The following is a 14583-nucleotide window of genomic DNA, read 5'->3' as shown; positions in this document are numbered from 1 at the left end:
TGGGGTAATAGCTATAGAGGTTTTGACCAATTTTGCTTTTGGGTTTATAGATTTTAGTAAGTCTTGGTCAGCAATTCTGACAGTCCTACAAGGAGTGTAGAAGGAGACGAGAGGAGACAAGCTGGGACAGAAAGATGGTTGGTACAAGACAGAGTGGATAATCTGAAACTGGGAGAGGAGAAGCTAGTGGCATAATTCTAGCCAGTTTAATTGTTTTAAAGAAAAACAGTAGTGAGGTCTGTAGCTTTGTCACAGCAAACCTGGCCACTTTGTTATAGGTAGCTTCTAGCTTAGTTAGGGAAGAGGTTTGGAGATTGGTGAGGATCTGAGAGCTGTACAGTAGGCTTGGTAGGTGACAGGCATGAAAAATGGAGACTTTAGCTTTATTAGATAGAAACTTTTTATTTCTGTATAAAAGTCCAAGTTTTTGATTTGTTTTTTATACAATTATTAACATGCAGATCGAATTTCAGTTGGTCATCTATCATGACCCCTAGAAGTTTTGTATTGGGTTCAGCTAAGATAGTTGTTTTATTTAGAGAATGGATAGCAAAAATGGATTTAGGATGGTTAAGGTTTTTGGGAAGAAAAAGTAAGAGTTTTTTTTTTTTAGGATTCAGAATTAGCTGGTTGTTAGAGAGCCAGGTTTCAACAGAGTTGAAGGATTTCTGAGTAATAGAATTTAAGTCAGATAGGGTGCCTGCAATGGCAATAACTGTAGAGTCATCAGCATATTTGATGAGGGATGACTGAGGGCAGGAAGTATGGAGTAGATTAGTAAAGATATTGAAGAGTAGTGAACCAAGACTAGATCCTCGGGGAATACCCATTTTGATAGAGAGAAGAGTGGATAGGGCAGAGAGACATTTTACTGATTGTAGTTGATCAGTGAGGTAACTGGCAAACTAGGCAATGGAGAAGTTAAAGTTAGTGAGTTTGTCCAGAAGAAAGGAGTGAGAGACTGTATCAGATGCTTTAGAGAGATCTAGGAATAAGCATGACACTGGTTTATTGTTATCTCTGGCAAGAGAAATGGTGCTGATAAAGAACAGAAAGGCAGTAGTGGTGCTACGTTTTGGACAGAAGCCATGTTGTGTAGGGGTGGTGAGCAGGTTTTCTTGAAGTAAGTGTTCCATGACTTGCTTATGCATGCATTTTTCCAGTATTTGTGAGAGAGGTGACAGGATAGCTATGGGTCTGAAATTGGAGATTTTTGTAGAGTTACCACCTTTGTGTATAGTTAAGAGTATATAATTCTTTCCAGATAGAGAGAACTTTTGATTCAGAGATAGAACAGTTTATTAGTATAGGAAATAGGAGGGCTAGAGAGTCTGCTGCTATCTGAAGGAAGTAGGGAGGTATATCATCAGCAGATGTATTTAGTTTGGAAAGTAGGGATTTAATACAGGTGGTAGGTACTTGTTTCAGGGAAAATATGTTTTTAGAGTTCTGACTAGAGAAGGGATCAGTTGGATTTGTAGTGTTACAATTAGAGGGGATGGGACTTATCTTACTAATGGATTCAATGAAGTAGGAATTGAATATAGAAGCTGTTTCATGGGGTGTATTAGTTGGGCAGGGATTAGGAGATGACGGGTTACCAGTATGTAGCATTTGATTTATTGAGTGCCAGAATTTCTTGGGATTTGATCTTTGTGAAGCAGGTGGGTTATTATAGAAATCTTTCTTGTCTTTGTTGATATGTTTTTTTAGTAAGGTTTCTGAGGTCTTTATATTTTTGTAAGTGTATGGGTAACTTAGTTCTTGTCCAAGTTTTCCACATTCTATCTCAAGTTTTCATCAAGGCATGGGTAGCATTAGTTAACCAGGGGGATATGTTATATTTGACGTACAGTGCACAAGAGTGCCAACGAGTTAAGAATATTTAGGAAGGTTGAGTTGAATGAGAGTACCACTTTGTCTAGAGGGAGGCTTACTTATGAATATTACATATTAATACCTTGTATTGGTGTACTGATGTTAGTCAGACAACAAACATACTCTTCCTTGATAATATGGGGATTGAACCCACAGCCATTTTAGCAATCTCAGTGTACATGCACTTAAAATGATGAGCCACTTGTCCACTTGCCTTGGGCAGGCATGCAGAAGCACACTTCTAACATTGCCCATTGTACTCATTCCTTTAAGGTGTGCCAGTACTGACAGATGGGGCACTGCTATGTGTTAGTTATACAGCTGTATTTTAATTGCTACAGCTGTTAGAATGCAGAGAAATCTTTCACAACAGCAGGTATACACACCCTGGTGCTCTCTTAAGTGCTATGGTCTTCTCCTGTTCATCTCCCTGTTCCTTTTGTTCTCTGCAGGGGCTAGAAACATAAAAAGGGCAGAAAGAAAAATTGTATGCTGACATGCATTGGCAGGGTACTTGGTTATATGTTCATACTAGGTTATCTGCTCTTCTGGGTCATTTTAAGCCTAACCATATTTCCCAACCCAATGGTAACCATCAAACTGTGTATTTTGTGTCTGTGAGGCAAACACCTTAACCATTATGCCAACCCCAAACCCTCAAAAAAGTGCAGGCAGTCACTGGGGAGTGAACATAGTTCTTCATACTTCCCAAGACATTGCAGTATCACTGAGTTCAATCCCAGTGTTTTAGTTAGTGAAAGGATTTTATATTTACAGTGCAGAAGTGGTGATTGTGCCCTAACTTCAGCCTCCCATCAACCCCCGTGTGTGGGATGCCAATAGCATGGGTGACAGCCTTGGCCAAACTGTTCCAGGCATCAGCATTATGCTACATAGCCCCCTTGCAGGAGCGTCTGGCTATAATGTTTATGGCATATGTCCAAAAAAATCTTGAAATCCTTCTGACATCACCACTGTGCTACATAGGTAGCACAAGTGTCACCTTCTCCAGTCACAACTGTTTCACTGTCAAAGATCACAGAAGAAAAGACAGGAAACTGGTGTCCAAATAACTTTTCACATATATCAAAATCAGTGCATCAATGGGCACCTCATTTGTGTAATGGATTCCAAAATAATACAATAGTGGTACTGTATTATGGTTCCAGTGGAATTTTAAGGTGGGAAACATGGCAGTCCCCCATCCCTCTGTATGATGCTGAGAATACCTACTCTATAATGACTCCCATCTTCAGACGATTAATTTTTGGATGAAAATCTAAGTTCTAATGTGGTTTGTCCTAATTAGCATAATCATCACATCCAGAGTGGGATATAACATGACAAGGAACACAGATCCTCACTGAGCTACAGAAGACAAATAACTACAATGTGAATGCTGTTTAAATCCTTATCTCTACAGTGTACTGCCAAAGGGAATATCCAGTTAAATAAAAGTAAGTTGTACATTTTACTACTACTTTGTCTAAGGGTAGCTTTTTCTGTGCTGATTTATGTAAAGGCTGGAAGTGATTTCCATATGTCAGTGTTTCTACACTCTCCTAAGGGGTGCATTTCAAGTGTACTGACCATAGTACCATGCAAGCTAGTTAGAGAAGGGTCTAGCAACAGTACTGTGCCATACATTATTGTACTGCTGTGCAACTTACACAGATGTGATCAACCACAACATTTGCACCAATGACATTATAATACTAATGTGCTTAATAAGTCATGCGTTTGTTAATTTGACTCATGTTGTTTTTTTTGGGGGGGGGGAGAAGTGTGCTTAGGACACAACAAATGCCTGCCATTCAGGTCAAGATTTGATTTGTAGATACATGTACGTAAGTGTCAGGGACAACTACAGCATAGCAGATGTCCTATTAGTAGAGTATTACTGTTAGGATTTCTAAAACCCATTTAGAACCACAGCTGTTAATTTCATTGTTTCCCATACCAAAAGAGCTGTGCCTAAGAAACAGACACAGAAAACCACATCCACCCACAAGTCAAAGTTTACAGAGCCTGAAAAAGAGGTGGTACTAGAGGTCCTCTTGTCTTGACGGTAGATGGCTCTTTGCAGTACATTTCAATGACCAGCCCTTCCGTGACTGTGTATGGAGAGAAGCTGTCAACAGTGTTAATACTGTGGGTGGTCAGGATCATAATTACAGACTAGTCCATGACAAGGTAACTGATATGATCCATGTTACCACCCGCAGAGCAGATGCTGTGGTATGGGAATGGAAAGTAACACATGCTGGGTCATCTACTGAACCATCCCTTACAGAGATGGATGAGTTCTTGGCCTCACTTAAAAGCAGTACCAATGCCACAGAGTTTTACAGTGCAGTGCTGGATGTCGGGGTAGATCTGGATAGGCCCCAGAGAATTTCAACTGATGATGCACAAGGTACATAGCCCTCCTTTCACTATCTGCCCCAATTTTTACCTGTTAATCCTACTACAGTTTTAATAACTGTCTCACCTCTGACATATAGGTACATCTGTTATCCAGGTGCAAAATTCATCTGTACAAGGTACGGGGAGGGTTATAACTCAATACTATACTTTAATTTTTTTTAAGGAAATCATTTACATTTGTAATTGTGGTGCTGGGTCATACTTTTTGTGTTGGTGTTTTCCCAGGTGTATCCGTCTCTGGCACCAGCACTATGGAACTACCCCATCTGATTTTGGAAAATCTTTATTCTCTTATAGTGATGGCAGGGTTGAGGTGGCACAGTTATGGGGTGCAGAGTGTGTACTGGACACAGGGACCATGAACCCCCACATCCCCTACTCAGCGTATGGGCACAGTCTCTATTCCTGCACATACCCTGGACACACTACCATTTGAGATTAGACAGGTTAATAGGGACACCCTAGATCAGGGAAGTGGGCTGACCAGCACTAGAGGCATGTCTGAATCTGCCCACTAGCAGTCATGGGGAGGGGGGGGGTCCACGTAGGAGGTTGGTACTGGTGTTCACCAGGTGTATGGTTACATCTCTCCCCTGAGGCTGGTATGTCAGTAGCTGCTACCCAACATCTGGTGCAGGTGCATCATGGAGGCACAGGCTAGTTCCACAACAGCCATACAAGAGGTTGTGAGGTTGATCTAGGCTGGTCTCTGTTGGCTGCAGCAGTTGCTACAACAGCCTCTTGCAGATACATGTTTACAATAGCTGTAGCAACTCCTAACATCATGAACTACATCATTCTACCTGAACATGAGCATAAAATGAGCATAAAGCTGCAAATAGAACTAAAGCTGCCATAGTATTGCTGTGCAACATTTCAACAGTTTTGAATCGCTCCATGTTATTTATCCTCATTATCATATGCAGTACTTCATTATTGAGTCATTAGCATATAACGTGGCTGACTATGTTATTTCAGCTGACCAAGCTGTATTACTTGCTTTTCTGAATCGCACAAACCCATTCATTGCCAATCATAGTGTAAATTCGCTTTGTGTAATTTGAATTATGATTTGTATTTGTATGTCTTAACAGTTTTATTTGCATGCATACAGGTGCAATAAACTCTATCAAATGCAAGTTTCATCAACACAGTTTATTGCTTTCACTTTTTGTCAAAATTCCTGCTTGTCATTTGCATGAGATTTTGAATGCCTGATCATTGAATGCTTCTGTGCTGGGGGAGCTGTATTTGCATACAGGTAAGTGTATTTTTTTTTTGTAATGCCAAAGCTTTCAGACATACTAAAAGTTTTGGCATTAGGGATGGGAATGTGCAAGTGCTTGTGGGATAGGGCTACAGTAAGGACTAGGTAAAGTGATTGTTTTAACATTTTGTGTTTATGATGGTATGTGTGCAGAGTAACTGCGGTGGTGGTGCTGCGGTAGCGTTGTCGCCTCACAGTTAGACGTTGCCCGTTCGATTCTCAGTTAGAGCGTCTTCTGTGTGGTGACAGGCATGAATGGGCGTTCATTCGTTAAAGGTTGTGCGTTAGGCCCAGCAAGCCAGCACGTAAAAATCTACTGCCAATCATTAGCGGACTGGAGTTCCGCTGTGGCGACCCCTAACCGGGAAAAGCCGAAAGACACAATGGTATGTGTGCAGAGTGTGCGTGTCTGTGTCTGTCTTTTGTAATGGTATTGTTAGGAAACAGGTTTTTGCTAAGGTAATATGTAGGGTTGGGGTTAAGGGTAGTAGCAAGTTTAAGGTCAGCACACACAATTAAAGTGGTACATTGCAGAGAAGCTGTAGTCTGTTTGCTTTTCTATATTTTTTAATATTAGGGATACCCAGGGCTCTAGCCAGCGAGGCCCAGTTAATGACTGTATGCTTCAACTTGGTAAAATGTGCCTCTATATTCTCTGTACAGCTTTCTTTATTGTAAAGAACTAACAAATGTCTAATAAATGGCAAACTCTTTTTGGGTTCACAATAATTCTGGAAAACCTCTTTAAGTGCTGATGCTTTTTTGTTCTTTTCTCCAAAATAAGAAAGAACATTAAATACCTGTATGGCTTCTTTTTCATCAGTACACTAGTGCTGCACAGTGCACCTTTTCACACTTCTCAACTAATCCACTTACAGTGAGGAATATATCCACTGGAGGTGGAAGAAAAGTTACACAGTAAAACACAAACCAGCTGACTGGTTGGGGAGGGCACAGTCTTTTATTACGTTCCAGCACTTATGCCACTCGACTTACTGATATCACAATGACAAGCCAGTTTCAAAAACACGGCGTGATCTGTTATTGCTTTAGCTGTTAACATACACCTCTTACCTGAATTTGTCCCATTTACTACCAGTCTGCCTTTCAAACCGCAGAAATATCTGAACTCACAAAGGTACTTTATGAGGCACAGGTTCTACTGCAAAGTACATTCATTTGCTATTGTTAAAACACTGGACTTCATCTGCATTGCTTATTTTTTTTTGTAATAAAAATATTGATCTTCACAGAAAAGAAACAATGTTGGTAAAGTTAAGAGGTCTTCCATACCAAAACAAACAAACAAAAAAAAACAGGATCCTGAAAAGATGAGATTCCAAGACACTTTAAATAATAATTTTAATGTAGCAACTGTATAGTACATTAATTTTCACAACCATACTAATTACCTGATTGTATCTGCAATTGCGGTTTCTTGATAAGCAGACATGAGGTCCATGGATAAGTTAATGTATTTGCTCACTAACAGGTTAATAGTAGCTACTACCATGACCACAACAGCAATATCCTCTGCTAATACTATAATTTTGTTATGGGATTAATTAAGATATTTTTGTTACAGTTTAATATCAATTGTCTTGTATTTGTCCAGTGGGCAGTAATTAACTCAGACATTTATTACTGAAGGTATTTGCTAAGTAATTAAAGGCTGCTGCTTTCAGATTTCCATTACTTCCATCAGCCTTCTTTTTGATATCACAGATATGGATTCAGAGTCATGTTTTATACCTATATTTTTACCTTCAAACAAAACAGAAAAAGAGGGAAGGGTCCTTTCTCTGTTATCTCAGAGGATGTGTGTTCCAACTTAGCTCACTATTTCTCCCATTAGTATGTTTCATGTGACCATAAATAATCTTCTTCATTAGTATGTTTCTTCTGACAATAAAGAATATCCATTAGTATAGTAGTTCTGACCATAAAGAATTTTCTTCTCAATCACCTGGGTTTCCCTGTCCATACATTCATTTTAATAATACTTTTAGCACCATAGAGGAAGATTATAACCAGACTCATTAAAAGATTTTTTCCTACAATCAGGAGCCTCTTTTTTTTTTTCAAATGTTAAAAAGTCTAGAATCCATAGGGAAGATTCCTATGTTATTCAAAACAGTTCAAGACTTATGGAATAAACAATCACATCTAATGCTCAGACACTTGCTCATAGATCATGCTCTTTTGTACCTTCAACTGACTCCCCTCTCCTATTACGTAAATAGTTGATGACTGTTCATTAAGAAATATTAACTGTGCTGGTTCTGAGCAATGTTATGAATGTTTATTATACTGTAAATTATGAAAGAACAAGTAGATTGACTTACTGTATAAGAACTGCTTTCTATGTACCTGTGATTTTCTGCAACTGAATTACTGTGTTTTCTGTTACTGAATGACTGTCATTTCTGCTGTCTCTGTAACTGTATTTGCACTTGGGTTGTGGTTGAAAATGGTACTTAGACTGTGCGGAGTCTGCATGTCCTCCCTGTGGTCATGTGGGTTTCCTCCGGGTGTTCCAGTTTCCTCCCACATCCTAAAGACATGCTGTAGGTGGATTGGACACTCTAAATTGGCCCTAGGTGTGAGTGTGTATGTGCCTTCTGTGGAAGGTTGGGTGCCGGGCTGGCAACTCGACACTGTAAAACTCCACTGCCAATCATGAGTGGACAGGTGATCCGCTGTGGCGACCCCTAACCGGGAAAAGCCAGAAGAAGATGATATGGTTGCACTCCAATATACTAGTCCAACAAATTTAATGTACAACAATGTGAATATGTAAAAATAATTCATTTGCACCAAATGTTGTGGAACTGAATTATGTTCTCTTAGTGCAAATCACACATTGATCATACACTGATCGCTCACATGATAGTTTACACAGATGTTGGATATTTATACTGCTTCTGATTGTATGGCCGAATAACCTTCTTCTGCATGGCTCACTCATGCCACTGCCTCATCTGTCAATGTCAGCAGATCAGGCCAGCTGTTTTTTCTGGGCATGCATGCAGCCTACTCCGTGCTGCTTGGATCTTTTGAGATCCAGCCTTGTGTTACACAAGTGGGTCAGCACCAAATAAGTATACCATGGCTGATGGAGCAAGATCAGTGCTGGAATGTCTTCTGTTTAATGAAATTATTAGTGATCTGCAGGAGCCATGATAAAAGAATATGCTACACTAACATGCAAACAATGAAGTCCTTTATACTAATCTCTGATGAAAGGAAGGTTTGGTTGCAACTTCTGTCAAATTTTATAATGATAGTGAAGTGTATTATTTTCAAAATTCTGTGTCAAAACCTTAATTGAGGTAGTTCTGTCTACAAAAAAGCCACATGGGTTAAGGGAGATAACTAGATTATATGTTGACAGTAACCGTTACTTATGAACCCTTTCACACGTGGTCTGATGTATTAACTTTGTTTACATGAATTTGACTAAGACTTCAATATGGAGTGGCATGCAAAGAAAGTTACATCAAAAGCACAAAAACAGAAACTGACATTGGTTCAAAGAATTCCCCTTACGTTCCTCAACAGATGTTATAATACTTCCTAAAACTCTTTCCATCAATGTAATATCTATATAATTATAATTCACAAAGATCATAAAAATGCACTGACTACAGGGTGGCTATATGGTATAAACATATTCATTTGTTTCAAAAAATCACAAAGCCAAATAACTGAATAAATAAAAAAATTTTAAGTAATTGTAAGGTGTTACGGTGACTGGAGGATAATGATGATATAATTAAAAAAGCAGACAAGGGAGAGGCAATTGTTTTAATGAATATGGCTGATTATTTGGAAACAACGTATGCTATTCCATCTGATCGTCATGCTTCTAAGGAAATATCTACAATGAAAGTGAAGAGAATGATAAGTAATATAAACGTTTCGATCTTTGACCTACAGGCAATGACAGATACTGATTTTGATACATTTAATTATTTTCCTGTTCCCTGTCCAGTGGCACCCATTTTGTATGGGTTACCAAAGATCCATAAATGAATGGAGAAACCCCCATGAGACCTATTTTTTTGGAGTTTGCCTATCGCTTCGTGTTACCTCCTCCTGTTTTTTTATTTATTCAGTTATTTGGCTTTGTGATTTTTTGGAGTTTTTACTGTGGGAGCTGGCTTGTTTGTGGCATTATAATAATTACAGTTAGGCCCTCCCTCCTCTGCTTCAACAAGTATTTAGCTTGCTGCAACAAGGGTTGTTCTCAGACAGTTTACTGACTGTGCCAGCATTCAAGTCACTAGTGTATTCATTTTAATTCTTTTGCTGCACTTTTTGATGAACAGTATTTTGTGTCTCATCATTTATATCAACAACTCTTAAAAGTATGGGAGTAAGAGGTCTCTAAAAGGTAGCCAAACAGAAATCATCCAAAAGGAGTACTGGAAAAAGAATAAGTGGGCCAGTGGGGGGTGGAGCAAACAAATCCATGCTTGTAACAGTACTGTCGGTGGTTGCGGTGGTGATGGTGGGGGTTTCAAAAGCCCCAAATCAGGGACAAATTTTAATTATTACTCCAATTCACTTAAGCTAATACAGAAATTGGTTTTCTGAACAATAACTATGAAACTTCTAATGTCTGGCATTATTGATTAACTGTAATCTTCAGCAAATTACAAGAAAATCAAAGAAAAATTAAGAGACAGGGCAAAAATATGATGCAAAATTAGAGAAAGTTGAGCAGTATGCCTTCCTTTTCTAAAGTGCCATTCTGGTCTCTTCTCCAGGATGTCATTCCCCAAGTCTGAATTGCACATGGCACCTGTTCAGTTTGGGTTGTAAACTATCAGTTTCATATGCTACTTATGCAGCTATACTGTCAGTTATAGTTTTCCATAATGGTTCTGTCAGTTTTGCTGCCAGTTACAGTACCACAAGGTGTATGTACCAGCAACACTGCCAGTTACAGGTTTGTAGCTCATGTACTAGCATCTGGGCCAGCTGCAGTTACGTAGCATCTGTACCATTAACAAGGTTACTTGCAGTTTCCCAGCTCCTGTGCCAACAATACTGCAAGGTGTAGTTTCCAACTCCCACTATATGAACTGTAAGACATTGTCCTGTTCGATTCTCAGCTAGAGTGTCTTCTGTGTGGAGACATGCGTGAATGGGTGTACCTTCGTTGAAGGTTGTGCGTCAGGGCCGGCAACTCGGCACGTAAAAATCTACTGCCAATCATTAGCGGACCGGAGTTCCGCTGTGGCGACCCCTAACCGGGAAAAGCCGAAAGACACAACAACAACAACTATATGAACTGTAGCTTACCCACTTATTCAGTATATATACAAGCATGACAATTTTCTCTGGCCATACTGAATCTATGCTCATTTCTTACTATCCCTTCCTGTTAACAAAGCACACTGATCTACTGCCTGAATCTTCCTTCTGCATGTGTTGCATGCATCCTTTCTGTGCATCTCCTTACTGTTCTAGTTGCATTCACATTATTATAAGACACTGGCAAAATATGCTTAACTAACTTTTTAGTTGGCACTGTTGTGCTCTCTTCACTGACTCCGTACATTTTTTGCATGATTATCTTTTTACCACTTAGGTGCTGCTACATAATTACAATTATTATTTTTTAACTTATTTTTATTCAGCCTATGTGACTGACCCATTTTCCCCTGATACCAGCTCTTAGGTGGACCATTTGCTCCTCCTCCTGAAAGACTCTGGCTGATCCTAAGGGGTATGCACACCAAGTGCCCCCCCCCCCCCATCCTGGATACACTTAAGCATGAGGCAGGGTGAGGATCCTGTAACCCAGTCATTGTCTGCCAGAGCACACCAGCTTCCCATTCAAGGTGAAAGGTAGGTCAATCCTGTTTCCCAAGGTGACAGCCTACAACAGGACACTAGTCACAAGATCAAGAATTATGAATGTTTTTCATAAACACTCCCTTCTCCCCTGTTACTCATTGTGCCCCACTGGAAATCAGCAATACCCAGGTAAGTTGAACTATTACAGTGAATTTCAGAAATAAATGGAACACTCTTGTTCACTGTACCAGTGGTGTCATACTTATGCAGATAACTTTCAGCAACAGCAAACTTATGACAAGAAAAAATCCTTTTCACACAATTTGAGAGAGGATTTTGGCACCAACTCCTATAATCTTTCCTTCTGGACCTGGGAGCACAAGAGAAGCAATAATTCCAAGAGCATTAATTGCTATAGATAAAAAGGAAGTTGACTTGGCTGCCTTCTTTTCTTTCTGAAGAGACAAAATCTGTGCTTCCAGTTTCTCAGCTTTCTCATGAAATTCGTCTTTCAGCAAGGCTTGTTCCTGAAAGTAAAAAAGAAAAAATACATAGAAGTTAATTGTTCTGATAAAATCTGTGAAGTCACAAAGATAATAACATACATTATGGATTAGCAAGAGATGAAGTACACTTTGGTCATCAGTTTATATGGCAGGTATCAAGACTATTTATCTTAATACAGCTTCATTATAACAGTTCCAGCAAGATACATTTTTTCCTGCCTGTAGATGACAGTCAGCTGCTACTAGCTCCTCTCCTCGTTCACCAGGGCGACTCGACCTGTATTAGCCTCCTTTGGGCTTTACCTGACCCACATCTGGGGTCAGTGAGAAAACTGAGTATGCTGGTGCAGCATTACACTGCAGCTGGGGAGAATGCCCTAACCCCCACTGCCCTATAGAGACCTTGCGAGCTTCACAATTGCTGCATGAAACTTCCCAACCAAGGAGTGTACCTGCTTGCAGCATAGAGTTCAACAGGCTCTTATGACTACTACTGCAGTGAGCTTACACTGTCTTCATTCTCCCAGGATGGATGCGGTAACATTAGCCGCTCACTCCCATTCTCTCCAGTGGCAGTGCCGCTAATCAAACACAGATCATCTGGGACACATTAAGAGTTTTATCCTTCTGCAAGACATGTTTCAAATTTAAACAACACTTGGATTCATTTTGTAACCACAAAAAAGGAAGGTAGGCAGGTACTACAGGATGCAGGTTAAAGGGGATTTACTAGCATTTCAAAATTAAAGGTGTAGACAGTTAAGACAGTAGCTGTAATTGCTGGGCATGAGCATGTGCATGTGTGTGTGGGCCCGTAAGAGATGACCCAGTTGTTTGGGATTTGGGACCTTATTTGGACAGTAATCTAACTTTTGACCAACATGTGTCTATTCTTGTAAGAAAGTCCTTCTATATCACACAACTTATAAACAAAGGGATTGTGTCTAGATCTAGGGATGTCATTTTTCCTCTCTACTCAGCCCTTATCAGGCCAATCATTGAATATAATGCCTTTTTTGGTATGTATCTATCCAGGCACGTGCAACAACTGGAATGCTCACAGAGATACTTTACTAAAAGGATACAAAGCCTAACCAACATGCCCTACATGGACTGACTCAAAGCCCTGTCACTATACTCTGTATCCTACAGTCTAAGAGGTGACCAGTGTCTGGCATACAAGACATCTGATCCATTACTGATGCATTTACTGCACATCAACAAGTCAAATGGCATCAGAAGTACTAATTCTAGGGATGTAAATCTCTTCAGCAACAGAGGATACCACTGCTATGGAACAGACTCCCCATCCACCTAAAACAAAGTTCATCCTTGTCCATTTTCAAGCACAACTTACATCTATGGATGGGAAAGACAAAATTTACCCCAGAACTGCCCCCTGTACTACTAATAAGCAGATGCAGTTCCTAAATGCTTTATCTCATGTATAGGTGCCCTCAAATTATCTTTGGTATGATCCCAGTTATTCTCATTAGGGGTAATATATAATTATCGACCATGGGATTGGTAAGATCAGTCTATAACCAAACGGGATAGGTTATTTTCAGCACAAAAGAGAAAATGGCTAGGTTTAAAAATGGCCCACAAGGGGAGCTAGTCTAGTACTTATCTATGAGAGACTATCTTTTTGCCTCTGCATCTGTTAGCATGTATACATGAAATTCATTGTTTGTCAGTATGTGTGTATGTGTATAGTCATTAAATTATTACATAATGTAATATATGCATATTTCGGATGTCAAATACATCCTTCAACAGCAATTACATATCCTACAGGAGCTATGAAACAATGGGCAGAGGAAGTATTTTACATCAAAGATATAAAAACAAAATGATATGCTATTAAACCAAGTACAAACCAGTTTAACAGCTAGTTTATTTTGTAAGTGCAATAATGCCCTCCAAGGTATTCATTATGGGTAAATAATGAACCTTCCAGGGGTGGAGAGACAGTCTGCCTGCACAGTCAGACTTCAAAACACCCCTGCATGATCCTCTATTTACCCAATAATGCCCACCATGTCTGGCATTACTGATGCTTAGATAATGGGCAAAATGTACAATGATACAAACATTCTCCAACAGGATAATATACAAGTATCACCCAAAATTGCCAGTATATTCATTTATTGAAGTAATGGAGACTGTGTATATGTGGATTAGAAATCTAGTGGAAATGTTAGAAGAATGTTTGGAGCAACAGGGGTCAATCAGAAAAGGTAGTGATTTTCATAGAATGCAGCAGGAGAAAGCTGGAATGACAGACTTCTTAATCATGAATTACTGTGAGCAATATGAGATGGGATATTGTTTTTAAACTATGTTTCTGAAGACTGATCACTGCTGAGAGATGTGACTTAAAAGAGTTTATAAAAGAAGTAAGAAAGTGGGTTGCCCATTAGAATTATTGGAGCTAAAGTGAGCAGTAATTAAAAAAAAAGTGGGAGGGGGAGCTCATCTGAATTTTTCATTTTTCTGTTTATTTTTTTAAATAACTTCAGCAAGAGAGTTGTTTACATTAGAAGAGTCAATAGTTACTGTGTCAGTCTATAAATTAAAATACATCAAGTAAACACTGCAAATGTAGAGGAATGGGTTTGATGCTGAAAATATGAAGAACTGCAAAAGAGAAAGAAGATTATAATGATGCAGAATGCTGGATCCTGTCTAAGTTAT

The 14583-nt window shown here is 39.3% G+C and overlaps 1 protein-coding gene across 2 annotated transcripts in view; it reads right to left on the bottom strand.

The window, feature by feature from the left end:
* Positions 1-8211: 8211 nt before the first annotated feature.
* Positions 8212-14583, bottom strand: part of LOC122809310 (guanylate-binding protein 1-like) — a 668410-nt gene continuing 662038 nt past the window's right edge. For both annotated transcript variants that reach the window (XM_044080706.1, XM_044080705.1), the window contains one exon: positions 8212-11907. In XM_044080706.1, coding sequence (XP_043936641.1) covers positions 11695-11907 — 213 coding nt within the window. In that variant the 3' untranslated portion in view covers positions 8212-11694. The remainder of the gene's footprint in view (positions 11908-14583) is intronic.

Source organism: Protopterus annectens, chromosome 8.part0 (assembly GCF_019279795.1).
Source record: "Protopterus annectens isolate FY-2018-M chromosome 8.part0, PAN1.0, whole genome shotgun sequence".
Taxonomy (NCBI): domain Eukaryota; kingdom Metazoa; phylum Chordata; order Ceratodontiformes; family Protopteridae; genus Protopterus; species Protopterus annectens.
Note: the sequence above shows the minus strand (reverse complement) of the source record. Positions and strands in the feature narration are given on the sequence as shown.